At 51.4% G+C, this 23,585-nt stretch overlaps 9 protein-coding genes across 9 annotated transcripts; 4 read left to right on the forward strand and 5 right to left on the reverse strand.

Moving 5' to 3' along the window:
* Nucleotides 1-53: 53 nt before the first annotated feature.
* Nucleotides 54-1,628, reverse strand: PMZ80_004312 (uncharacterized protein; the record flags this gene model as incomplete). The annotated part of the gene is made up of 1 exon (XM_064872737.1): nucleotides 54-1,628. One exon carries the CDS (start codon nucleotides 1,626-1,628, stop codon nucleotides 54-56), a length of 1,575 nt encoding a protein of 524 aa, XP_064731395.1.
* Nucleotides 1,629-4,240: 2,612 nt separating this feature from the next.
* On the reverse strand, nucleotides 4,241-8,113 carry PMZ80_004313 (uncharacterized protein; the record flags this gene model as incomplete). The annotated part of the gene is made up of 1 exon (XM_064872738.1): nucleotides 4,241-8,113. The coding sequence occupies one exon, from the start codon at nucleotides 8,111-8,113 to the stop codon at nucleotides 4,241-4,243; it is 3,873 nt and encodes a 1,290-aa protein (XP_064731396.1).
* A 500-nt stretch (nucleotides 8,114-8,613) lies between these two features.
* PMZ80_004314 (uncharacterized protein) lies at nucleotides 8,614-9,822 on the reverse strand (the record flags this gene model as incomplete). Its single annotated transcript, XM_064872739.1, has 1 exon — nucleotides 8,614-9,822. One exon carries the CDS (start codon nucleotides 9,820-9,822, stop codon nucleotides 8,614-8,616), a length of 1,209 nt encoding a protein of 402 aa, XP_064731397.1.
* Nucleotides 9,823-10,205: 383 nt separating this feature from the next.
* PMZ80_004315 (uncharacterized protein) lies at nucleotides 10,206-11,735 on the forward strand (the record flags this gene model as incomplete). The annotated part of the gene is made up of 1 exon (XM_064872740.1): nucleotides 10,206-11,735. The coding sequence occupies one exon, from the start codon at nucleotides 10,206-10,208 to the stop codon at nucleotides 11,733-11,735; it is 1,530 nt and encodes a 509-aa protein (XP_064731398.1).
* Nucleotides 11,736-12,398: 663 nt separating this feature from the next.
* PMZ80_004316 (uncharacterized protein) lies at nucleotides 12,399-15,335 on the forward strand (the record flags this gene model as incomplete). The annotated part of the gene is made up of 1 exon (XM_064872741.1): nucleotides 12,399-15,335. The coding sequence occupies one exon, from the start codon at nucleotides 12,399-12,401 to the stop codon at nucleotides 15,333-15,335; it is 2,937 nt and encodes a 978-aa protein (XP_064731399.1).
* Nucleotides 15,336-15,717: 382 nt separating this feature from the next.
* On the reverse strand, nucleotides 15,718-16,689 carry PMZ80_004317 (uncharacterized protein; the record flags this gene model as incomplete). The annotated part of the gene is made up of 1 exon (XM_064872742.1): nucleotides 15,718-16,689. The coding sequence occupies one exon, from the start codon at nucleotides 16,687-16,689 to the stop codon at nucleotides 15,718-15,720; it is 972 nt and encodes a 323-aa protein (XP_064731400.1).
* Nucleotides 16,690-17,143: 454 nt separating this feature from the next.
* PMZ80_004318 (uncharacterized protein) lies at nucleotides 17,144-17,695 on the forward strand (the record flags this gene model as incomplete). The annotated part of the gene is made up of 1 exon (XM_064872743.1): nucleotides 17,144-17,695. The coding sequence occupies one exon, from the start codon at nucleotides 17,144-17,146 to the stop codon at nucleotides 17,693-17,695; it is 552 nt and encodes a 183-aa protein (XP_064731401.1).
* Nucleotides 17,696-18,719: 1,024 nt separating this feature from the next.
* On the forward strand, nucleotides 18,720-21,341 carry APE2 (Aminopeptidase 2 mitochondrial; the record flags this gene model as incomplete). The annotated part of the gene is made up of 1 exon (XM_064872744.1): nucleotides 18,720-21,341. The coding sequence occupies one exon, from the start codon at nucleotides 18,720-18,722 to the stop codon at nucleotides 21,339-21,341; it is 2,622 nt and encodes an 873-aa protein (XP_064731402.1).
* A 1,190-nt stretch (nucleotides 21,342-22,531) lies between these two features.
* PMZ80_004320 (uncharacterized protein) lies at nucleotides 22,532-23,038 on the reverse strand (the record flags this gene model as incomplete). Its single annotated transcript, XM_064872745.1, has 2 exons — nucleotides 22,532-22,981; nucleotides 23,033-23,038. The coding sequence occupies 2 exons, from the start codon at nucleotides 23,036-23,038 to the stop codon at nucleotides 22,532-22,534; spliced, it is 456 nt and encodes a 151-aa protein (XP_064731403.1).
* Nucleotides 23,039-23,585: the final 547 nt, after the last annotated feature.

The following is a 23,585-nucleotide window of genomic DNA, read 5'->3' on the forward strand; positions in this document are numbered from 1 at the left end:
GTCCACTCAAGGAGGATCCCGACACTAGATCTGGCTATTCGCAGCTCTCCGACCTAGTAGTCCTCATATCGTTTCAGAAATTCCTCCGCTTTGCGCCCGCATTCCTGCAAAAAGTCCATCGTCTGCATCATCCAAACGCATTTGCGCACGATCTCCTGCTTCGTCCTCTTTGGTCTGCCATACGCCTCTTCCCAGACTTGAGCCTCTTTCCAATCCCGTCTAGACCACTGATCCTCGTCTTCTGCCTTCTCAAACTTCTTCGTTTCGGCAAGCTTCAGCGTGCGCCTATTTAGATTCTCCAGTGCTTTCGCGACATAGCCTGGAATCATCCTGATCAGAAGCCTGCCTTGTTCGTACAACGAATCGAGGTCCCACTCCTCATGTGAAGAGCCGACACGTTCCAGAATGTTACATGCCTCCTGGAGTCGCTGGAACGGCAAAGGCCGATGATCATGCCGTTTGTTTGTCTTGGACAACCATCCTAGGTACCAAAACACGCCGTCTGACACCTTCACCACCTCGTTGAACAGATCTTCAAATTCAGCTCTGAATGTAGCCGGATGGACAATGGGTATTGAGCCTTCAACACAAGCCTTGAGGCTGTCTCCCACCTCTGAATCTCCTACGTCTACCAAACACCTGCCGCTGCTCAGCATACGAAATGGATTGCAGAACATCAGCTGAAGTCTTTTCTTGACAGTGTGGCTTGACCAAGCTGAGGTACTCGACCAATAGGCCCCGGATAGGTCTTCCAGGAAGTCGCCGTTGATCTCCAGGTAGTCAAGGCTGTCAACGGTCTGCAAGGTAGATACCTCCTTCTCGATAAAGCGCGACCAGGGCAGAACTAAACGGTCAATGTCGTTAAAAGCTCTCTCAAGGTCATCTTCTTCGCCGTCCCACCATATCTGAATGGTCCATTGCTTGATCGTCATCAAGTGAGGATACTTCTTCAGAGCAGCGCTGATCGATGTCTCCCCAAGGACGTAAGCTCTTGGTTCGCAACGTGATCTGTACGAGGGCGGTCTGTAAGGCGTTGGTCCGTAGAAGTATAAGACATTGATAGTTTTGTCGTCGTAGAGGAGCCTGTGCCCATCGTTGTTGAGTAGACGACACGTGGCAAAGATTTCCGGATACAGCTTGTAACGCTTTTGTGACTCGTGAGGTGCCTTCCTCACCGCAGGCAGGGGAACAGATGGAGCATGGACTGTCTGACTGACGCCATTCGTGTTGACAGATTGGAGCTCCGTGTCGCAGATTACCACATCAAAAGATCGGTTGCTGATCTGCTCTTCCACTGCACCGTCATGTTCAGAGCCCTCATCGTCGCCTGTGTCCGATTCCGCAGTGTCACTGTCCCCATCCTCATCCTCGTCCTCGTCTTCTTCTTCACTGTCGTCATCCGAGTCTTCCCTGTCTCTGATCTCTCTGATACGAGTATCGAGAGCCGCTGGCTCGTCTATAAGGATGTCCTCAGCCTGAAGGAGGTATCGGAGGATCATAAGTCGTATTTCTGAAGGCAGACCGAGGAGTGAAGGTGTCGCTGGTTGTAGTGAGATTGTTTCTGACGGTGTTGAAGTTTGCCTGGGCAGCGCGCTGCTGCTGAGATCCTCTTGGATATTGGTGTCCATGGTGAGTTGTAGTCAGTGTATAGATACAACCATACGAAGTATAATATGGGACGAGATGGTACTGGAATGGTTATGCGGGAACATGGTCGGCATGGCAGCAAGTCATATGTGCGGCTTGATATAATCAAGGTCTGTGAAAGTGTAAGCGAACAAAGAGGTGTTTGATTGACAGTGAACATCACGATGGAACTGTCACGCAATTGCGAGTGAATGCAGGAAGGAAGTGCTCGATAGACGCGCCTTCCACTGCTTGAAGGTGACGCGCACTACCGAGATGAGGCACTCGCAAAAATATCACTTCGCAGCATGATTCAGGCACCGAAAACAAAGAAGTGTGCCCCATTTCTCTTCATCGCGCCAGGCAATAAGTGTCATTATCATGAACTACCTCCTCCCAAATTCACGACTCCTCAAAATCATCGGTCTTCGTGGCGTTGGCAGCTACCGCTTGACACCAACTCCCAAAGTCTCGGATTCCACTCAGCATTAGCCGAAGTGCAATAGGCATCGACACTTCAACGAGAACTTGCTGGTCAAGTTCTTTTGTCATTTGGGCGATGGTCCAAGGCAAACTTCGCCCATTTGCTGAGTGCGTCAGAGCAGAATAACTTATCGGCTCTGCCAGTGCTGTTGGTGAAGTTTTGTCAATGCGCAGAAGCTGGCTGCTCGGACGCTAGACGAATATTCATCGTGTGGTTCGATCTGACCCGATGGCGCAGAGAATGCGTCGCGCCTCGTAGGTTGTGTTGATGTTGGAGGGTTCTGCTGAGCTGAAGGCCAGCTTGTATTGTTGTTCGTTCCGCTGTTGTTGTCCATTCTTGTTGAATATTGTTTGTGTGGAGGTGGTCCGGTGTGCTGTATTTGTTGGGGAGAAGGAGCCTGCGGTCAGCTGTGGTGGTAGGCACTCATATACTTCTTCGACATCGTGGAAGGAGGCCACATCTTGGAAGGAGGCCACAAGTTGAAGCGCATATAAGACATGGTCACCATGTTTCTGGGCTGGCTTCGTACTGATCAGCCATGAACCGAGTTCTTTGTCATAACGTTACCGCTGCACGATACGTTCCATTGACATGATTGACATCGCCGAGCGGAATTTGCTTATCGAATGTGCTGTGTGCCTCGTTGTGCTCCAGTCATGTACCTCCCGTTGGTGTGAAAGATGGCCTGACGTGATCCTACTGAGCTGAAAAAGTATGGATGGCGAGGCGGAGGCTCGAGTCTGTAAGGTGACGGGGCTACCGAAGCTCGTGCACGGTATAGGCACAAACCGTTGCTGTATTTCGACGTCGAGGTAAGATCGGGCCGAGCTGTGCCAACAAGACTCAGACCTTCTCAAACCTCCAAGAAGGTCGTGTCATGCAGCTCTTTGTGTAGTGGCGCTGTGTCTAATACCACAATGGGTGGTTTGAGACACTCCGAGTACAGCACCTAACATTATGAGATCGTAGTTCTAGACCTCAAGCCAACTCTCATGGTGCTTAAAGATTGACATCGCAGACAATTCTCGAAGCAATTCACCCTCATCTTCAACGCAACATAGAACACTGAAAGCATCATCAGCCCCAAACAAACAGTATCGTGGTATCAGCAACGACAACCACTTGAACAGAACCCGTTTCAACATGTCCGACGACTTCCTCAACACCCACATACGAGCTCACTACCTTCACCACGAGACACACCCCCGCACGCTCCAAGGCACCTGGCGCTTCTGCATCCACCCACCCGACTCCCCCCACCACGCCTGCTCAGATCCCACCCTCTTCACCTCCATGCGCGCGCCCCTCCCCCACGAATCAACCTACAACAACCACCGCGTCCTCGGAATCGGCACCGTCGCCCTCTGGGTCCGCCACCCCTGGCACATCGACATTCTACCCTGCATCCGGCTGGAGCTGGCAGAGACACGATATGTATCCGACTACCCTAACGTCTTCTGCCATACTTTCGATGCAGCGCAATTTGGGGTGTGCGAGCAGGGAGCTTATGTTGAGATGAGCAAGTGTGTGTGTCATACGAGGGGTACGCAGTTGCCTCTTTGTTTCACGAGCGTGTTCCAGGGGGCTTCGGTGAGAGATGGCTATTATGAATTGGATGTCTGTCAGCTGCCGCATGACCATGAGCATGCGAGACCTAATTGGTGAGGATGAGTGGGGCCGATGTCGACTAGATCGTTTGCCTTTTATGAAATGGGTTGGGTGCATTGGAATGTGAGGCATCAGGGCCGTCAACCAAAGAGCGTACGGTCTTTGACGAGATTGAGCCGATATGAGGGTGCGGGCGCCATCTATTCGGATACTGATGTTGATTGAGGAGAAACCATGGAGGCAAGGGCGGCCTGTTTTCTGTAATGATTCAAGGCGCTGGTCGCTGGTAGGCTCGTGATAGGCACGGCTAAGCAGAAATTATGTTCCATTATCATAGCATATTTCAACTGAAGTGGTACATATGAATAAGTTCGCTGCATATTGCAGACACTAAATCGAAGATCCAAATGGCACCATTACCAATACACGGCCGAAGGGGTATCCTGAACAGACCTCAACGCCAACTCCCATCAAGAAACACATTTGTCGTGGTCTCCCTCATGTATTACAAGCTTGCAAGCTTCATCTCAACCAGAACAGCCAAGCAATAACAGCCCATATCGCCCTCGCAGTCCCAAGCACGATCCTGATAACCGTAACAACAAACCAGATCAGCCAGAGAAGACCAACAACACCCCACTCCATAAGCTTATATCCAAGCAGTCGCCCAAATCGATACGGTCCTCGCCGTTTCATCCTGAATGCCTCCGCGACATCATCATTGACACCCTTCACAGCAAGCGTGCTTGTCGTTGTAAGCTTCTGCGCCAATTGGCCAGCCTGATCTGACAGCGCCTGCAAACGTGGAAACAGAGACGATTCGGTCTTATCTTCAAGGATCTGTATCTCACGGTGCAGATTAACTGTTGTGGTTTCTGTGAAATTGGAGAGATGGTCATTGAACTCGCCAGACTGCTTGTTGAGATGCGCAATGAGATGTCGTGCTGCAATGGCATGCTCTTCTTTACGACGAGCAGGTAGATGCCTGTTGACTTCTGAACCGGTAGCCCCGGTGGTTTGGAAAGCAGAAAACAGGAAGGATGACTGTGGTTTGGGAAATTCGTCGCAGTATGTTGCTATGTTCGTGGCCTTGATAGTGCTCGCGAGGAGAAGGGCACGTGTTCGGAAGAAGTCATGTATTCTAATGTTCTGTGGCGGTCGTGAGGATGAGCGACCTTCGTGGGAGAAGTTTCGCGACATGTCATTTGTGGAACGGCGTTGTGCTGTCAAACCGCGCTTGTTTCCAGCACTGCGCTCGTTTGGCCGACCACTAATAGCACTATTGTATAGTTCTGATGCTGACCTTGTTCGGCTCAAGTCAAGTGCCGTACCGAAGTCGTAGCTACTGCGCCGTCCATCTGGTGTGGCAGACCTGATATCCAGCTTGGGAGGTGCAAGACGGTCGAGACGGGGCGATTTACCTGCCGCCCGACGTGCTCTTGCAGCAGTGGACACAGGATCACTGTCATAACCTTCAGCTTGGCTTCTCTGAGGTGTGCCACCAGGACTTTCTGCGCCTAGCAGCTTCTCCTGGTTGTCACGATCTCGCTGAAAAGGCGAGGTGAAGCTCGGTAAGCCTTGAATATGATACTGAGGAGCTTCTTTCGGTGAGGGTTTCGCACCTGCCGAGACTGGGCTCATGGCTTTGTTACTCGACTGATGTTGATTTGGAGGTTGTCGTTCTGGCCGGCTCGGCATTTTTGCTGGATCGTCCTGATCCGTCAACTCATCCGAATCGGACTCATATCCGGATACAGAGCCTTCATCCGTTACAGCGCCGCGAGGAGGATCTCGCTTCCAGATGAACTCGCCCACTCTCGAGACCTCATTGCCCACCAACTCAGCTATTCGGCCTCCTTTGAACATTCCTCGAACACGATGTGAGCGGTGCACGCCCGACTCCGTAGCCTTAGAGTCTGTGGTCCTGGAGCTGACTTTGCTGACCATGCTTTCACGATGTTCAGCTGGAAAGCGTGCACTCTCGTCCACGAACGCTTCATCTTGATGTTTCGTGAAAGGACTGGTATCTCGGCTAGCGGGACTTGGACCTCTTGACGCGTTACGAGGAACATCTAACCCATGAGCAACAGAGCCACGCTTGGATGACTGGTGCGAGCTACCACTCTTTGCAAAGTCGGCGGCCTCGATGTGGTCTCTTTGTAGTTTGTCCTTGACGGAGCTGAAAATCGAACTCTTCCCCTTCCTGGTTGGAGATGCAGACCTACTATCAGGAGGAGACAGGTTGATCGCGATGCTAGGGAAGCCATGACCAATGGGAGTCCCAGGCGCTGTCGAATCGTATTCCATTGAGCTTCGACCTTTGTCTTCGGAATCGAGCTTGAGGCTGGGGAGAAACTTGCTTCGCTTGAACAATTTCCGCTTCTCCGAGTCCTCGTCAGGCATACTCATGGAAGTGCTCTGGCGACGCAGATGTCTAAGGAGTCTCGCATGCTCCATTGATTCCCGTCCTGAGCTATGTTTTGAGGCGTCTACAGCCGGGGAACTGGTGTTGGCATGGTCCGACGAGCCTTGAACTGGTAGTGCATGTGGATCACCATCAGCCAAATCGAACCTGTCTCGCGATTTTGAACGGCGGTGTCGACCTCTTTCCTTCTCCTCTTTTCCCTGCTCGGTGCTGTTGCTTGAATCAGAAGACTCACTACTAGTGTCGAAAATATCATGACTGTCTCTCTTTTTACGTTTAGATCCCTTCTTAAGGGCTCTGGTAAATTTCGACCTGGTTCTTGCCCAGCTGTGGTCTTTGTGCGCAGACTCGAAAGTCGGCAAGCTTGGAGGTGCAGCAACGGCTTGCCTCCTGTCTGGTCTCGGCGAGGAGCTAGGCGAAGAGGGCGAATGCTTTAGCTCTTCTGGCACCTTAACCGGAGTTCTGTTACGCCAGCCAGAGAAGTGGAATTTGGTGCCTGGTGGAAATATCAACTCGTTGTCGCGGTTGTAAATCTTCTGCTTGTTGAGGCCTTGCTCGGTCCAGAAAGCATCAGCTATTTGATCACCAGGATGAGTGACCCAATCAGACCTAGGTCTCCGTGGTTTACCAGACTGAGGAGCTTTGCGAGCGTCAGTGTTAGAGTTGTCACCAGCATCCTGTGCATCTTCATCTAGCAGCGTTAGTTGTGGTAGGCGGACACATTCGAGCGGACTATGCTTTGTCTCTGTGTGGCTGTTGACAACAGCATCGACCCATGCTCTGACCTTCTCAATATCATGCCAGCCATCATCCTCAGCCATAATAGGCTTCCTTTCTCTGAATCTCAGCTTTCTGTTGCGTGCATATTGCAGAGGGTTGTAAGCCTTGCTATCGTAGCCTGGTTTTGATGGGTCGAAGTCATCATCAGGCTTTCTCAGAGGCGGAAGATGAGAAAGTAGTCTTCTGTGCTCGTATGCAAGTTCGAAATACTGTTTGGCCTTTGCGACACGATTTTGAGTAGCACGAGATACTTGCATACCTTCCACGGAGCCGTCAGTGTCCTCGTCGATATCAGGATCTTCCTCGACCGTCGCACTGGTTTCGGCAGGTTCCGGGACACCTCGGATCCGCTTCTGAGGCGTTATAAGCTCTGTATCGAACGGCTTGCGCTTGGTGGGCTGACGCAAACTCCCAATTTGGTGATCCAGCTGCCTAGGGGGAGATGGCCTTGCCGGAATAGAGGTAGCGGTTGAAACGATTCTCCTCCCTTCTGTGGCAGATGACACATTACGCCTGGCAGATGCTTGTTTTCGCCTGCCCTCATTAAGGCGCAAGGCCATGTCGACTATCTGAGCAGGATCAGTGTCAAAACCATAGGATGGAGCGTTTTGCCTCGAAGATCCGCTGCCATAGCTCCCCATTGAGCTACCAGCAAGCTGACCAGACATACCATTCCGATGATCGCGTGAGCCTGTAGCATAGTCGTGGGCTAGTGGGCTTGATCTGACCTCAGAGGATAGTGGTGAGGCACGCCTGGACGACTCTGAGTCGTGACCATCATATTGCATCCGTCTCTTAGGCACTGATAGTGGTTGTTTATCAAGCTTTTCCTTGCCCTTGACGCTCTTCTGTGATAACAGAGACCTCGATAGACGGGAGGAATTCGGAGAGGTATCGAGCAGGAAGCCACCGGAAGATCGTTTGGATCGCCTGATGGTGCCGTCGACGTTGAGGTTGACGCCCGCATTCTCTTGCTGCGAAGGTTTGTCTGCTAGACTTGGACTTTTCCTTGTGTCTGACCCATCTTCGCTACGTGGCTCACTCCGTGGCTGACTCCTGCCAGCCGTGCTTCGACTGGAGCTGGCATTACTTGACACTGCATAACTATAGTTGCGATCCGGCTGGTTGTGTATCGATTTGAAAGTAGGAAGCGCCGTAGTATGAGCAGTGAGACCATTTGAGGTTGACATGAGCCCTTCCCCTTCCGTGCACGACAACTTGAAACTGCTGCTGCTGCAACTCCTACGTCTTTCGTGTTTGCGCCCGTTGAATCATTGAGACCGCATGCATTCTCACCGAGATGACAGCTCGATCAACCAAACTGCTACCTGCTTAACCGTCCCTAGGCAGCACCATTGATTGCGCAACGAATGGTGTTGAGGAACGGCGCGGTGCAGAGGTGGTTGCAATAGTACTGTTTACAACTGCTGGTTCAGCCATTGTCGACTGCGAAACAGATGGCGATCAGCACGAGGTTTAGGGTTCTCCGGATACAATTAGGCTATGCCGTCACCCATCTCCACCGAACTATCACCGCCGAACCGCCCCCTGATCTCGCGGGAACAACCATCGAGCCATGTGGTCGCTCATATTGACGCAAACCTTGGAGAACACGACACGAAGCCCATTATACGAACTACGAGTTGAACGGCAAAGATTCGCCGGACATGTTACATCTACACATTGCCCTTCATTGACGCTCCAAGATATCGTACAGTATCACTTTCAGGTGCTCACTCGTCGGTAAACGATTATGCCCTCCATGCCTGACCTTATCCCACCGGACCATTTTCACGCCATCATCGCTAACCCACGATTTAGTAAACTCAGGATAAAACAAATCCTCATGAGTCGACGTAAAAGTCCCTGTTCCATTGACCGCCTCCTCAACCGCCAACCAGTTCATGTAGCCTTCGTGATATGGTATCTCCCAATCGTCCTTCGCGTGCATGATGCTCAAATCCAACTTCATATTGGGCAGAGTGAGCATTTCTTTAATTCTGCTCGCTGTGTCCCACTTGTCGTGTATCCGTTGTCGAATCCAATTCTGAACGTAAGGGTATTGCGTTAGTGGGGATAGTAGTGGAGGTGTGAAGCCTTTGATCGAGTATGAGTCCAGTAGCTTGGTCAGGGAAGAGAAACTGGCTAGCAAGATCAGAGCTTTGAAAGGTGCTTGCTGAAGCCTGATCGTCCATTCGTGGTAGGTTGCAGTCGAGATGAAAGTGCCCAGCGATTGACCAACAAGAATGATCTGTGAAGGTTGTAGGCTCGAATGAGACAGAGAAGGCGACCTATTCGTTGCTGCGAGACGATCTGGGCTCCCACACAAGGCGGACATGACGGCAATACCATCGTCAATGACTCCTTGCTCGTTTGGCGTGCCTGTAGACATGCCAAATCCTCGGTAATCAAAGGCAACAACATGAACAGGCTGCTCTACAGTCGAAGTGCTGAGGAGCTGCTGATATGTGGCTGGTCGATGCGATGATCCAATATGTGCAGCATTGCCATGGAAGCTGACCACAACCTTCGCATTTGGCTCGTCCAGCAAAAGACGCAAGCCCACGGCTTCTGCAGCTTCGTCAAAAGGCTTAAGCCCGAAGTCAGGCTGGTTGATGAGTTTCTCTTTGTGCTCTCGGTAGAGATGTGCCGGGAGGATGTGCCATGCATGGAGTGTCACATTGTTGGTAGACCTGACAGTGAAAGGCTGAACTTGATGGTGTACGAAACCGAACTGCTCAACATTTGATAAGTTCTGCCAATAGGCAGGATTGATATTGTGGGCATAAGTAGCGTTTCTTTGCAATACTGGTATGGTCAATGCCAGCACGGAAAGCACATATACCGCACCCGTCCCTGCCAGTGTCCAGAAGCATTGCTTCACCCAGGTCGGTGCCATCTTCTGTCTTCGCTTGTGTCAAGAAATAGACCGTTAAACTGTGTCGGCTTCTACCATGCCATCTCATGCCCCTCCGCACGACCTCAAAATCCAATTATCGACATTGAGCGTAAGACCAAAGCACAATCTGACAGAAGATAAAGACAAAGGCCTGAACATCTGCACGATCTGTACCACAGTACGGGTAGGGATTGACACCGCGTCAATACAATAGTGCAGTTCTCTATGGATCACCGTAGGCAGCTATTCCTCTCGGCACGACTTTCTCTAGGTTCCAAGTGCTCTGTATGGTAATTGGGTCCCGATTACATCCATCAATGCGTACAGAAAATGCGGTCAATGATACCAACGTGATGTGGTGGTCATAGAAGACAGGAAGCAAAATGGTAATGGCGGAAGAAACACCAACACGGCGAGTGCTGCCAGCACGATCACGAAGGGAATCAACCCGACGAGCATCGTCGCCGTCTTCAAAGCCAGCGACTCCAGCTGTAAAGACTCCAGCCACTCCAGCGACGGACGATTCGAAGTCTAGAAAGAGGCCTGAGAAGCGCATCAAGACAGTGCATGTGTCGACACCGAGTCGAAGTGCATCTACTCCTACATCAATCGGCGACGAGATTCTGCCTACCAAAGTAACGAGCACAAGACCACTGCCTGCGTCCACCGACAAACAGCCTGAAGGAGTTTCGAACAAGCACTTCCAGTCGGTGGCGGACAGCGCTATCCTCGCTGCCTCGTTGCATCGATCGCGCATGCAATGGCTCTGCGATGGCATTCTCACCAAATACTGGACGAAGCCGATAAAGAGGAAGAAAGTGGTTGAGGAGCCTCCGAACAATCCTGATGTGAAGTCGATGCAGAAGCTGGGAAATGCTACAATTACCATCGAACCACATACCTTTGATGCTGTCTTTTATGTGGTCAGGGAATCTCAGGTACTTCCTCTGCCTGCGTACAGACCTCCGATTCAGCAGACTCCGAAGCCAAACTCTGCGAGCCCAGCGCTTGCCCCTACACAGCCGAATGTCCATGCGCCAACTGTCAGCTCTGTGCCTACTGCATCTGCAACCCCAGCATCGAAACCTACACCTACACCCGCCACACCTGCCCCATCCTCGAATCGTCCTCCTACTCCTCCAGGAGGAGCAAAGACAACAGATCCAGTCATTCAAATGCTCGCCTCGAGGGCCGCCACTGACGTCCACCTGAAGGATTTGATGAAGGTAGTTGCCACATCGAAAGCCACGCCCGATCAGTTAAGAGAATTTCAAGCTCATATCGACGAGTTCAACGCCATCGTGAAGCGACAGGAGGCCGAGAAGGAGGCAAAAGCGAAATTGGCTGCCTCGACGCCATATCGAAATTCACCACTCAATCCTACACCTCACTTCGCGGCCTTTCCTATGCAGCCACGGCAAGAGGCTATCAAACATGTCGTTATCGAGTTCACCTCACCACCTGCCGCTGGTCAGGCCGCAAGCACCGATCGCTGGCTGTTTCCCGAGCATACAGTACTTGATACTCAGTACGGCGGCACCGAGATGACCTGTTCGTTTTTTGCCGAACGAAAAGGAGCAGATATCCTAGCTTCCATGAAAGACCTGACAAGCGAAGAAATGCAAAGCATATCAACTAAGTGGAGAAAAGATACTGAGTACTACCAGCCCATTACGATGGTCGTGAAAGCTGCTCAGCACCGTACCATAGAGACTATAGCTAGAAGTGCTAAACCTCTATCAGAAGTGCAGAAATACATGCAGGAAGTTATGGAGAAGAAGACCAGAGCACCGCAAGATTTCCTCGTGCATCGACTGCCGCGCGAGAAAGCAGATAATTCTGTTGACTTTGTGGACAGCGCTGTTGAGCTTAGCGGCGAAGATGATGAACTCAAGGACTTCTATCCCATGTAGACATGGCAGAGATCACTCAACATTAATTTGTATACTGTTACGCTAAGTTTTCAAGATAGACTTCCGCTTTTTCATGGTAAACTTCAGGACTAGGTTACCTGCCTCTCATGTCGCGTTGAACACGATTAAACAGGTTGAAAAAGGTCTATTGATGCCCTTAGCCATAGCCACTTCCTTGCTTCAACTATCATCAAGCCGATGACGGTCGCGACATGCATTGATGCCAGTGAACCCCACCGTTCTCGTCGTACTACTAGTCGTACTCGTAGGCACTTATCTCCCTCCGCTTTCGCGGGTCAGGATCATGGTCGTTCTCGTATCATCACCCGTTTCGTCATTTACGGCTTAGGGTTTCGTAGCGTTGATCGCCGATGTGGATTTGCTGGCTTCACCCACATCGACCCCGAGCACATGGCATGGCGGCATAAAAAAGGTTCTCTCAACTACTCAAGTACCAACAATATTCAGCGCCTCCCATAATCAACGCCCAGAAGCAGCTCCGGATATTGTGCCGGCTTGCCCATGCTCTCATCCATGTCAGATCTGGTGGCTTCTCAACCTGCTTCTTGATTCGTTCGTGTTTATCCAGGTACCAGATTTTGCCACAAAGCTAGCTGCTGATTTCTGTTTAATGCTCGTTGGAACCATGATATCGGCAAACCAATGGCACCTGTGACCTTAAAATCAGCTGCCCATAGCACTTCTGATGGTGGACAGAGACCTTCACAAATCAAATTCTGGAGACCAGGCCAAATGGCTCTTTTCGCAAAGATCACTACATTCCCCCCTCTGGGTCGTGTAACCATCGTTCCGCCTTCGAGAAAACAGTTTGAGTTTACTGTCGTTGTTGAGTCGTCGACTTCCCTCCCAGAGCAACCATGGGAAGTCGCAATCTGGTATGACCATGCCACATGCTATGGTGCGGTCGGAGAAGACTGGAGAGCCCTGCCACTCAAGAAAGTGGACATAAACCCAACAGTTTTGTACGATAACAGGGAGAACAGCCTACATCGATACACGTTCGAAGGCAATCTTCCTACACCTTTCCCGACAGCAGGCAAGACTTACAAAGGTCGTCAGGTTTCATTCACAGTACGATATAGGATAAACCCGAACGAGGCATGGACGTGGGTGAAGGACAACTTTGCAACAGGCGATGGAGAGCTCATCCTCCAACCACCACCAGACCCCAACTACCTCGGCGGTTCACCAGTCGAGCTGCATAAGGGCTGGCATACGCGCAAGCTCGCTAGTGAAGCGCCTGAAGCACGTCTCTACAGTCTCGAATCCTCAACAACGATACCCTACGACGAAGACGATGCCGTCGAAGAACACAAAGTCCTGGGTAACATTAACATGTGCCATCGCTGGTTTGCCCTGGTCAGGATATGGTCGCCATGGCTTGCACCTCGGCACGGCCTACAAAGGCTTCAATTAAACGAGCCAGCAATCCTCCTTTCTTTCCTTCGAAGCGATGGTCTTCACGTCGTCATACTGGCCGTCAACGGTATCGATGATGTACTGACAACCTTCAAAGCCGACGACGACGGAAACATAGTCGTGGTAGCGCGCAATGACACAGGCAAAGACCGTAAATTTAAAGTGCTGGCCGCAACAGCCCATGAATTTGAAATCGCCAACGCAGCCGTGATGTACGAGATGCGCAAGCTCGTTCGTCAGTCATCCGCCTATCAAGATACCGCACAATCTCTCCCAACCCACATCCGTCACCAATCCCTCGACAGTGAGTCCGGCACGGTAATCGTGTCCAACATGCACGACAACCGCGACCCAGCCCACGACGACTCTCCCACCCCGCAATGGCTAGCCAGCTGGTACGACAGCCTCGCCTACTGCACCTGGAACTCTCTCGGTCAAGATCTCAATCTTGAGAAGATCATAACCGCCCTCCAACACTTCCAAGACAACAAAATCAACATCGCAAACATGATAATAGACGACAACTGGCAATCCCTAACCGGCACCCAAGGAGTCGACAACCAATTCACCCGCGCCATGACCGCCTTCGAAGCAACACCCCACGCCTTCCCCAACGGCCTCAAATCCGGCATCGACGAAATCCGCCAGAAATTCCCACACCTCCACGACATAGCCGTCTGGCACGCCCTAATGGGCTACTGGGGCTGCATATCCAACACAGAAGGCCACCTGCACTCCGACTACAAGCTCCTACCCATCACACTCAAAGAAGGAACACCCGCCGCAGGCCCCAAACACACGATCCATGCAGACGACATCCACAAATTCTACAACGACTTCTACACCTTCCTCTCCGCCTCCGGCATAACAGCCGTAAAAACCGACGTCCAATTCTACCTCGACGAACTATCCTCCACAAAAGACCGCCGCGCCCTAACAACAACCTACCAATCCGCCTGGACACAAGCACACCTCCGCCACCTCTCCGGAAAAGCAATAAGCTGCATGTCGCAGATCCCCCAGATCCTCTACCACAGTTTCCTCCCCACCAATACACCGCGCATCATGCTCCGCAACAGCGACGACTTCTTCCCCGATGTCCCCACATCGCACCCCTGGCACGTCTTCGCAAACGCACATTCTGCGCTCTTCGTCCAGCATCTGAATGTGTTGCCTGACTGGGATATGTTTCAGACGAGCCACGAGTACAGCGGGTTCCATGCCGCAGCGCGCTGTGTAAGTGGGGGTCCGGTCTATATCACTGATTACCCCGGCAGTTCCGATATCAAGCTGATCCACAGTATGACGGCGCGCAATCCGCGCGGTGAGACTGTGATTCTGCGCCCAAGTAATGTGGGCAAGACACTCGATGTATACGACTCCTACGAAAGCGGTAGTGTGCTCCGCGTCGGTACATACGACGGACGCGCCGATGTCGGCACGGGAATGATGGGCGTGTTTAATGTTGCGGAGAGGGATGTGAATTTCATGTTGCCTGTTACGCGGATTCCGGGGGTTACGCTTAATGCTGCGGATTCGCCGGTGACGGAACGGAAGTGTTGGGTTGTGAGGAGTCATATGAGTAGGCGGGTTACTGGGCCTATCACGCCGATGTTGCCGGTGGGTGGGGGGATGTTGGTGCAGGCGAATTTGGGGGTTAGGGGGTTTGATGTTTGGAGTGCGGTGCCGGTGCATGGGGCTTTTGATCTGGGGAGGGAGAGGAGTTTAAGGGTTGCGGTTATGGGGTTGTTGGGGAAGATGACGGGGGCGTGTGCGCTTGTTGGGTCGAGGTTTGAGGTTATGGGGCCGGCGGGGGAGGGGGAGGAGGTGTGGAGTGAGAGTCAAAGGGGTGTGGAGAGGAGGTTGAGGATCGATGTGCAGATGAAGGCGTTGGGGGTGTTGGGAGTGTGGTTTCAGATTGCGGGGAGTGAGAAGGAGGTTACGGTTGGGGAGGATTTGTTGGTGTTGATGCATGGTCGGGTTATTCCGCAGGAACGTGTGACGATTACGACGGCGGGTTTGACGAGGCCGCCGAGGCATACGCCGGAGGAAAGTGCTAAGGTTGGGATGATTCAGATTGATGTTGAAGGGGCTTGGGATGATTTGGGACTTGAGGCTGGTTGGAATAATGAGATTGGTGTTGAGATGTATATTTCTTGATGAGGAATGGGACAGCAAGAAACTAGATGTCGGTCGGAGTAAGATACTGAACTGTCAATATTGGGCTGAATGAATGTTCAGCGTACATTTGCTGCTGCTGCCTTCAGCAAATCCAAGACTGTCAGCTCAGAACATTGAGTAGCTCAATCGCTTCAGTGACCCCTAGATCACGCTTGCAGCTGTCAATACGAAGCTACGTACAGTCTGACTGTCACTGGAGAGGGGGTGCTACCATGTCAGCAGGCCAGATCCTTACACAAAGTCGGCAAGCCACCATAACAACGCGCAGTCAAGGTACACCTCTGGACAGGAACGTCCATGCCGTCCAGACAATCAAGTCCATGACAACCTCAAACGAAATGCCTGGTCACCTCTTTCAGTCTTACTCCGCCACTTCCTTCACGATCGTGTAGTCGAATCTTCCGCCATGGTACTGAAACCGAAACACAATCTCATACTCTCTCTTTTCAAAAAGGAAGTGATCAACGATGCACCTCTTCCTCCCTGTTCTTTTTACGAATCTAGACAGGAACTGCTCCCATGCTTGTCGAGCACGTTCCTCCGTTTTTCGATCTGCTTCGGTGGAGTTACTGGATGGCAGTCCAGCGATGGGATTGGCATTGGCACCAGCTGGCGCTACCAATGTAGCGGGTAACGCGCAGTAGGTAGTCCGCTCGTATGGCACGAGAATCAGCTTTTTGAGATTGGGGAAGTCGCTCGGTCGCAGGATTGTGTCTTTGCGGGTTGAGTCTGGATTTGTGACGAGAATTGAAACGTGGGGTAGGTGGGTGGACGGAATTGTAAGGGTTGATACGAGGGGGAGGTTGAAGTGGACTGTTGTTGTCTTGAACCAGAGTTGTGCGAGGGATTCGGCGCGGATTTGGGTATTAGTTTCGGTGATGCTGAGGATTCGGTCGAGTCGGAGTTTGCGTGGTTTTCCTGATTCATTAGGATCGGGAGCGATGTGCGAGACCAGAGCGGAGAAATGGAGAACGATCGTGCTGGCTTCTGTGCTTGTTGAAGCGTGTACCTCGATGTCATCGAAAATCTTGTCGTATATGCGGTTGCGTATCTCTGGTGGGAAGGCCATCAGAGGAGGTGCATCGCATAAAGACCCGACTGAAGGTAGGCTTGGGCCTAAGCTTGTGCCGCTTGGATCTCTGGTTATGTTGTCTAGTGTTGCTAGAAGCGTACGATGTGTGAGTGAGTGTTGCATTTCTCCAGAGTATACGGCTGGAGGGTGTAGAGCGTGGTCCTCGTACGTTGTCGGCCACATGTCTCCTAGGGGTTGTCCAGCCAATTCCTTCTCCGCGCCTTTCCGTGGAATGCGCATCAGGTTCATGGATTCAGACATTTCTCGTAGACAGAACAGCGGTGTTGCGTGTCTCACTTCTCATTCACGTCACTATTCGCTGGCGTGCCTGCCAGCGTTCTGTCGAAATTCCGGCCGAGGACGTGGTTCAACAGAATCGGTGCTGACCTGGACTAACAAGAGGGTCTGGTGCTTGAGACCGAGACCAAGTCGCGCAGAGTGCTTTTGATGCTGGGGCTTGTTTGTGCCAAGTCGAAACTGGTTGATGTTCCTTTCACTCGTGCCAAGCACACTCTGTCGCTCTTGTACAAGTGAAAAATGCTTTAAAGGACGTCATCTCGCTATCGTATGTAAAAAGTATGGTCAACGTCATTGGAGTGAAGGTGTCACTTCATACCACGTCCATCATCTCTACTACCATTTATCTCTGCATGCACCTCAACCACCATAGGGGGACGCCTTGCTCGACCTCGATTGCTTGTTCAAAATCACCACCATGCCGAAGCCTCTACCACGATCACTCGACCTTGCGCCCCTGATAACACAGAAAGCCACTCGACAGAGATGTCACCTCCTTCGTCTTCCGCCAAAGCTGGTCAAACGCATCTTCAAGAAGATCAAACATCCGAGAGATCAAGTCGCGTTCATGCTCAGCTGCAAGAAAACTGCTAAACTCACCTCAAAGATCAAGCTCAGATCAGCCATCATCACCACTACGCGCGTAGGCCAGAAGACTAGAAAATTGTACACTCACAGACAGTTGGTCGAGGCGCTCAAAAGGTGGAAATGGATCCCTGGGGGCCTTCAGTTCTGCCACGCCTGTGAGAAGTACTTGCCGCGAAACCGCCTCTGGATTGCTCGTAATGGTAAGCCCATTACAAAGCTACGACATGTCGATTGGATGTGGGCTGTAGGACAGTGGACAAGAGGAGGAAAGTTGTGCCCAACTTGTCAGATCCGCGATGTGGAAGAAGGCAAGGACTGGTTGCAAGCTTGGCCCGAAGGTAGCGCCCGTGGGCCTTTAATAAAGCAGGAGCTCGGCCAGTGATGGTTTGGAGGGTAAGCATATGTGCCAGGACCATGCATCAAAGTCAAGGGCAGCTCATCGTTGATCCGACTACGCATGGGATTTGCTGGCTTGACAGGCTCGGGCATCCGCCGCAACCATTGGGGACAGCAAGCGTCGCTACCTCAGCCGGAGCGCGAACGCAACGACCACAGTCAGCAGTGTCGGAATAGGTTTTCATTTCAGGGCTGACCTCATACATAATGACGCTTGCTGGGGCAGTCTTGACGGGGAATTGCTCGTGGCATCTTGAGCTGAGTGCTTCCCTGCATGGCCTAGGGGCCGGTTTGCTGAATTACTGATGAGCCGATGAACCGATGAACAACAGACCTCATGCCCTTCTTCAAGGAGAAGTGCTCCGCGTGAATCTGCTTAGCTTGTACATAAGTACAGTTGGTCATGCTGTATGTATAACACCGCATCAGGCAATGACTATGTTGTGGTCGATGGCAGGAACGTGACTTTTTCTAACGCGTCGACTCACAGTGAGAGCCACGCGCATATGACTAAGCAAGAACCTTCTCCCAGTCCATGCCAGAAATGGTAAGCAGTGCCGGAACTGAGATGGCGCCGCGAAGCTGTGAGATCTTTGGCGCAGGAGCATCTAGTAACTCAGTCTACCTGCGCAGCTTGTCACTCTTTCCATAGTATCAGTGTACATCAATTTTGTCATTTGCCTTGGGGTTTCATATGCAAACGGGTCGTTCTTTCCGTTTCTTGTATTAATAGCTTCATTTCCAGGTCAATGCGACCTCTATTGTTCTCGAGACTTTCCCTCCAAAAGTCGGTCTGTCGATCCACCCCGTCATCCCGCACTGGCATTGTTCTCAGTCGGGCATTCCATGCAAGACAGCCCACTAAGCCATTCCTTCGAACACCCTACTCCTCCAGTCGATGCACCCCAAGTTTGTCGCATGCAAAAAGAGTCAATAGTACACCTTTCCGCAATCTCTACAACTCAAAGCAACCGGCCATGTGCAGATTCGCATCCAACACATCTGGCAGCATGAATACCCAAGGGAGGGTCGTGTTGCCGACGAATGTTATCCCTAGACATTACGATGTTACCCTTGAGCCTGACTTTGAGAAGTTCACCTTCGAAGGCTCTGTCACCATCGACCTCGACGTCGACAAGGACAGTTCCTCCATTTCGCTAAACACTAATGATATCGAGATCCATACCACCACCGTTCATGCCGATGGCGCCCTCGTTACCTCCTCACCAAAGCTCTCCTACGATGCGGACACCCAGACAACGACTATCGACCTCGGGAGTCAGATCAAGAAGGGCCAGAAAGTGCAGCTGAAGCACACCTACACCGGTCAACTGAATGACAACATGGCGGGCTTTTACAGATCCAAGACGAAGACAGGCCAGTATCTGGCTGTGTCACAGTTCGAGGCAACCGATGCTCGGAGGGCGCTGCCATGTTTCGACGAGCCTGCTCTCAAAGCAGAGTTCACTGCTACCCTCATAGCTGACGAGAAGCTGACCTGTTTGTCGAACATGGATGTTGCTTCAACGACCACAGTTGACTCGATGACATCTGGCGGAAAGAAAAAGGCTGTCAAGTTCAACAGATCTCCACGCATGTCTACGTACCTGCTAGCATTCGTTGTTGGTGAGCTCAAGTCAATCTCTACAGACAAGTTCCGTCTTCCAATCAAGGTCTGGATGACCCCCGACCAGAAAGACACAGATGGCTCTTTCTCTCTTGAGGTCGCAGCTAAGACTCTTGCATTTTACGAGAAGGCTTTCCAAGCACCATACCCATTACCGAAGATGGACATGGTTGCAATCCCAGATTTCGCTGCTGGAGCTATGGAGAACTGGGGTCTCGTCACCTATCGCGTTGTGGATCTTCTGTTCGACCAGAAGACCGCAGGCGCTGCTACCAAAGAGAGAGTGGCCGAAGTGGTACAGCACGAACTGGCTCATCAGTGGTTCGGTAACCTTGTCACCATGGACTTCTGGGATGGTCTGTGGTTGAACGAAGGTTTCGCTACCTGGATGAGTTGGTACAGCTGCAATGAATTCTATCCTGAATGGAAGGTGTGGGAGACTTTCGTCATCGACACCTTACAGGGTGCACTTGGTCTTGACGGCCTTCGAAGTTCTCATCCAATTGAGGTGCCTGTCCACAGAGCTGAAGACATCAACCAAATCTTCGACAGTATCTCTTACTCGAAAGGATCGGCTGTCCTCCGCATGATCTCAAAGTACATTGGTGAAGACGTCTTCATTGATGGTGTCAGAAAGTACATCAAGAAGCATGCTTGGGGTAACACCCAAACAGGCGACTTGTGGGAGGCTCTGAGCGAGGCTAGCGGTAAGGATGTCTCTTCAGTAATGGACATCTGGACGAAGAAGATGGGCTATCCTGTCGTCTCGGTAACAGAGAACGAGAAGGATGGCAGCATCACGCTCAAGCAGAACAGATTCCTCAGGACCGGCGACGTCAAGCCTGAAGAGGATGAGACGCTCTACCCTGTCATTCTTGGCCTGAGAACGGAAGATGGTGTCGACGAAAGCCTCATGCTGACGGAACGAGAGCAGACCTTCAAGCTGAAACAAGGCTTGGACTTTTACAAGCTCAATGCTGATCACTCTGCACTGTTCCGAACCAGCTATCCTCCAGAGCGGCTTGCCAAGCTTGGAAAGGCAGCAAAGGACGGATTGCTTACGGTCGAGGACCGTGCAGGTATGATTGCAGATGCTGGAGCGCTTGCTGCGAGTGGCAATGCAAAGACATCTGGTATTCTCAAGCTTCTGGAGGGTTTCAGCACCGAAGATCAATTCGTTGTCTGGAACGAAATTCTTACTCGAATCAGCTCCGTGCGAAACACCTGGATGTTCGAAGACGAGGCCGCTAAAGACGGTCTCAAGGCCTTCCAGCGAGAGCTAGTGTCGAAGAAAGCCCATGAGCTTGGCTGGGAATTTAGCGAGAACGAGGACCATATCATGGGTCAGTTCAAAGCCCTGATGTTCGGCTCTGCAGGTCTGGCAGGTGACCAGAAGATCCAATCTGCTGCGAAGGAGATGTTCGACAAGTACATTAATGGCGACCACGACGCAGTTCACCCCAATATTCGAGCTTCCGTTTTGGCCATGGCTGTCAGAGATGGCGGCGAGAAAGAGTGGGAAGCTGTCCGAGCACGATCACACTCTGCACCAACCGCTGACGAACGAAACACCTGCCTCCGCACCCTGGGACGAACACAAAAGCCAGAGCTGATCAAGAAGACGCTCGAGCTGGCTCTTAGTGGCGAGGTTAAGACACAGGATATCTACATGCCAATCGGTGGTCTTGGTACCTCATCAGAGGGTATCGAGAAGAGATTCGATTGGATGCGCGATAATTGGGAGACCTTGATCGAGAAGTTGCCGCCTAGCATGACAATGTTGAGCAGCGTGGTTAGTATCTGCGTTGCTGGCTTTACGTCTAAAGAGCAGCTCGACAGAGTACAAGACTTCTTCAAGAACAAGGACAAGAAAGGGTTTGACAGAAGTCTCGAGCAGAGCCAGGATTCGATTAGATCCAAGATTGGCTGGCTAGGTAGAGATCGATCTGATGTTGAGCAATTTTTGAAGGAGAAGGGCTACTATGGTGTGCAGGGTAAGTTGTGAGCGCTACGAAACGATGTTATGTGGCTGCGACGAGCATGATTCAGTGGTGCTGAGGGGACGTTAGTCGCATGAAGAACTCAATGTCAAGCTTCAATGCCGTAGATGTCCTTGCATAGATACCTACAGATAGAGAGCGGATTAGCAATGTCAAGTTCAGAAGGCCTTCCAAGTTGCACGCCACCGGAATCGGCGTCCCTGCCTAGGTTGCCAGATGCCGTCCGGTATGCGTTCATTCTTCAGAGTCAGATATCACTGGTGATCATGCTAAGCAGGAACAAGGCTACCAAGGAAGAGGCAAAGTCACTCAGTCCTCGATCTTGTCGCAGATTACTGCATTGGGCACTTCTGCCTGCTCTCCTGTAGATTTCCAAGCGACCGATGAGCATTTTTCATCACTCTGTAACGTATCCTCATCATCGTTTGATCAAACTCTCCAACCTCCAGGCAGCATCCTGTTCAATTCCCTAATCCAGCTAGCCCCATTGATATCACAGCCTTGGCAGCCATCTTCTCAGCCTACAAATACCTCGCTTTCCCAACTGTCCTCATCGACTTCTTTCTTTTCTTCAGTTTCTTTTGCCGATATGGCTAAGATCAATTGTAGTATCTGTTCTTAACAGTTTAACCACTGTTACGCCTCCACGGAGGTACTCTTGGTTATTCCTATTTTTTACGTCGGGCGAAGATTGGGCTTACTGGTACCTGTCGTCCTTGTTGCGCTGGTCTGACACTTCCACTGGCTGCAGCATGGTACTGTTCTTTTTCAATGTTGTCTCGCCTTGCGCGGGGAGATGTGGAAGAAGATATGAGGTAGGTTGTGAAGGGAGGGAAAGAGCTTGAGAAGATGGTAGGAGGTCGATGTTGGGTGTGAGTGGGCTGAAGGAGACGGGTACGGTATTACTACTACCGAGAAGGTAGAGAGAATTATAGATATTTGAGCAAACTTGATCTTCTGCATTGTCTCAGTTGACCTTTCCAGAGCAGTCTCAAGTGTGAACGCAGGTGATATCGCTGCATGCGAGAAGACAAGTGGAAAAAGCTGCAAAGGATTAACATCATCACAATTTGTACCCTATCAAATTGAGCAAGTGCTCGTAAATATGTCCGAACAATAATAGCAACAAGTCTTGTCCGGCCTACACTATCACCCAGCGAAAGTCCGCCAACCGTCGTAACAACTTCTAACCAATCTAAGAGCAAACCAACTTCGCACTCTTAAACCCAAACGGCAAAAGACTCGAACTCAACACCCCCCCATTCAACGCCTTCCCAAAATACGGCGCCTCAACACACCCACTCTGGCTAACCCCCAACACACCACCATCAACCTCATCCCCATAACACCCGAAGTTCGGGAACACCGCGATATGGCACTGTTGCTGGTCGAGGTTCGCACCGTTCAGCTGAGCAGTGAACGAGGTGGGAGGGTGAACAGCGCACTGAGTTGTTATGTCCTGACACTGGCCGACTGTGAGGGTCAGAGCGGGGAAGTTGCAGACGAGTTGGGTGGCGGTGTCGGTGACTTGACAGGCGGGCGCGAGGTAGGGTGAGAGTGTGGCGGTGGTGGTGGTGGTGGCGTCGCGTTGGGTGATGGCGGCTGCGGAGATGAGGGTTGAGAGGGAGAGGATGGTGGTGAGGGACTGAGGGGAGTCAGTGTGGTTTCGTTTTTATAGGTCTGAGGTTTGGCATACCTGCATCTTGATGGTATAGTGCTAATGAGGGTGTTCGCGGTGGGATTGTGGTTAAGTCTCTGTTGATAGTATTTCCAAAGGCAGTGCTTTGAATAGTCTTTGCGACGTGATGTGCTGGTTTATGGTATGTGTCTGTCAATTCACCAAGCAGGGGACGATAGCCCATCTTTATACATCCTTGATGCTACCAACGCCTTAAACTCTGTCGCGCACAATCCGGAAAGAGGTCAGCGCAGTGACAGATCATATTCATGAAACAATGGTTCCGGTATCCTCTGGGGATATTCCCGAAGCATATCATAACTTACTTCATATCTAGCAAAAGTGACTTCTGTCAAGAAGATTCGTTGTCGATCGCTGTTGGTAGATATTGACTTTGACTTTCCAGCATGGCCCATTGTGATGCCTAGACCTTGTCTCCGGGGCAGTCAAGGACGCTAATTCAGGGGAAACATTGAGGCTTAAAAAGCCACTCCGTCCCTGATTCCCAGAAGTAGATGCAAGAACCTTATATACATTTCAATTGTGTCTGAAATGTGGCAGGCCTTCAGTC

The sequence above is a fragment of the Knufia obscura genome (genome assembly GCF_036327395.1).
Source record: "Knufia obscura strain CCFEE 5817 isolate CBS 148926 chromosome Unknown scaffold_4, whole genome shotgun sequence".
Taxonomy (NCBI): domain Eukaryota; kingdom Fungi; phylum Ascomycota; class Eurotiomycetes; order Chaetothyriales; family Trichomeriaceae; genus Knufia; species Knufia obscura.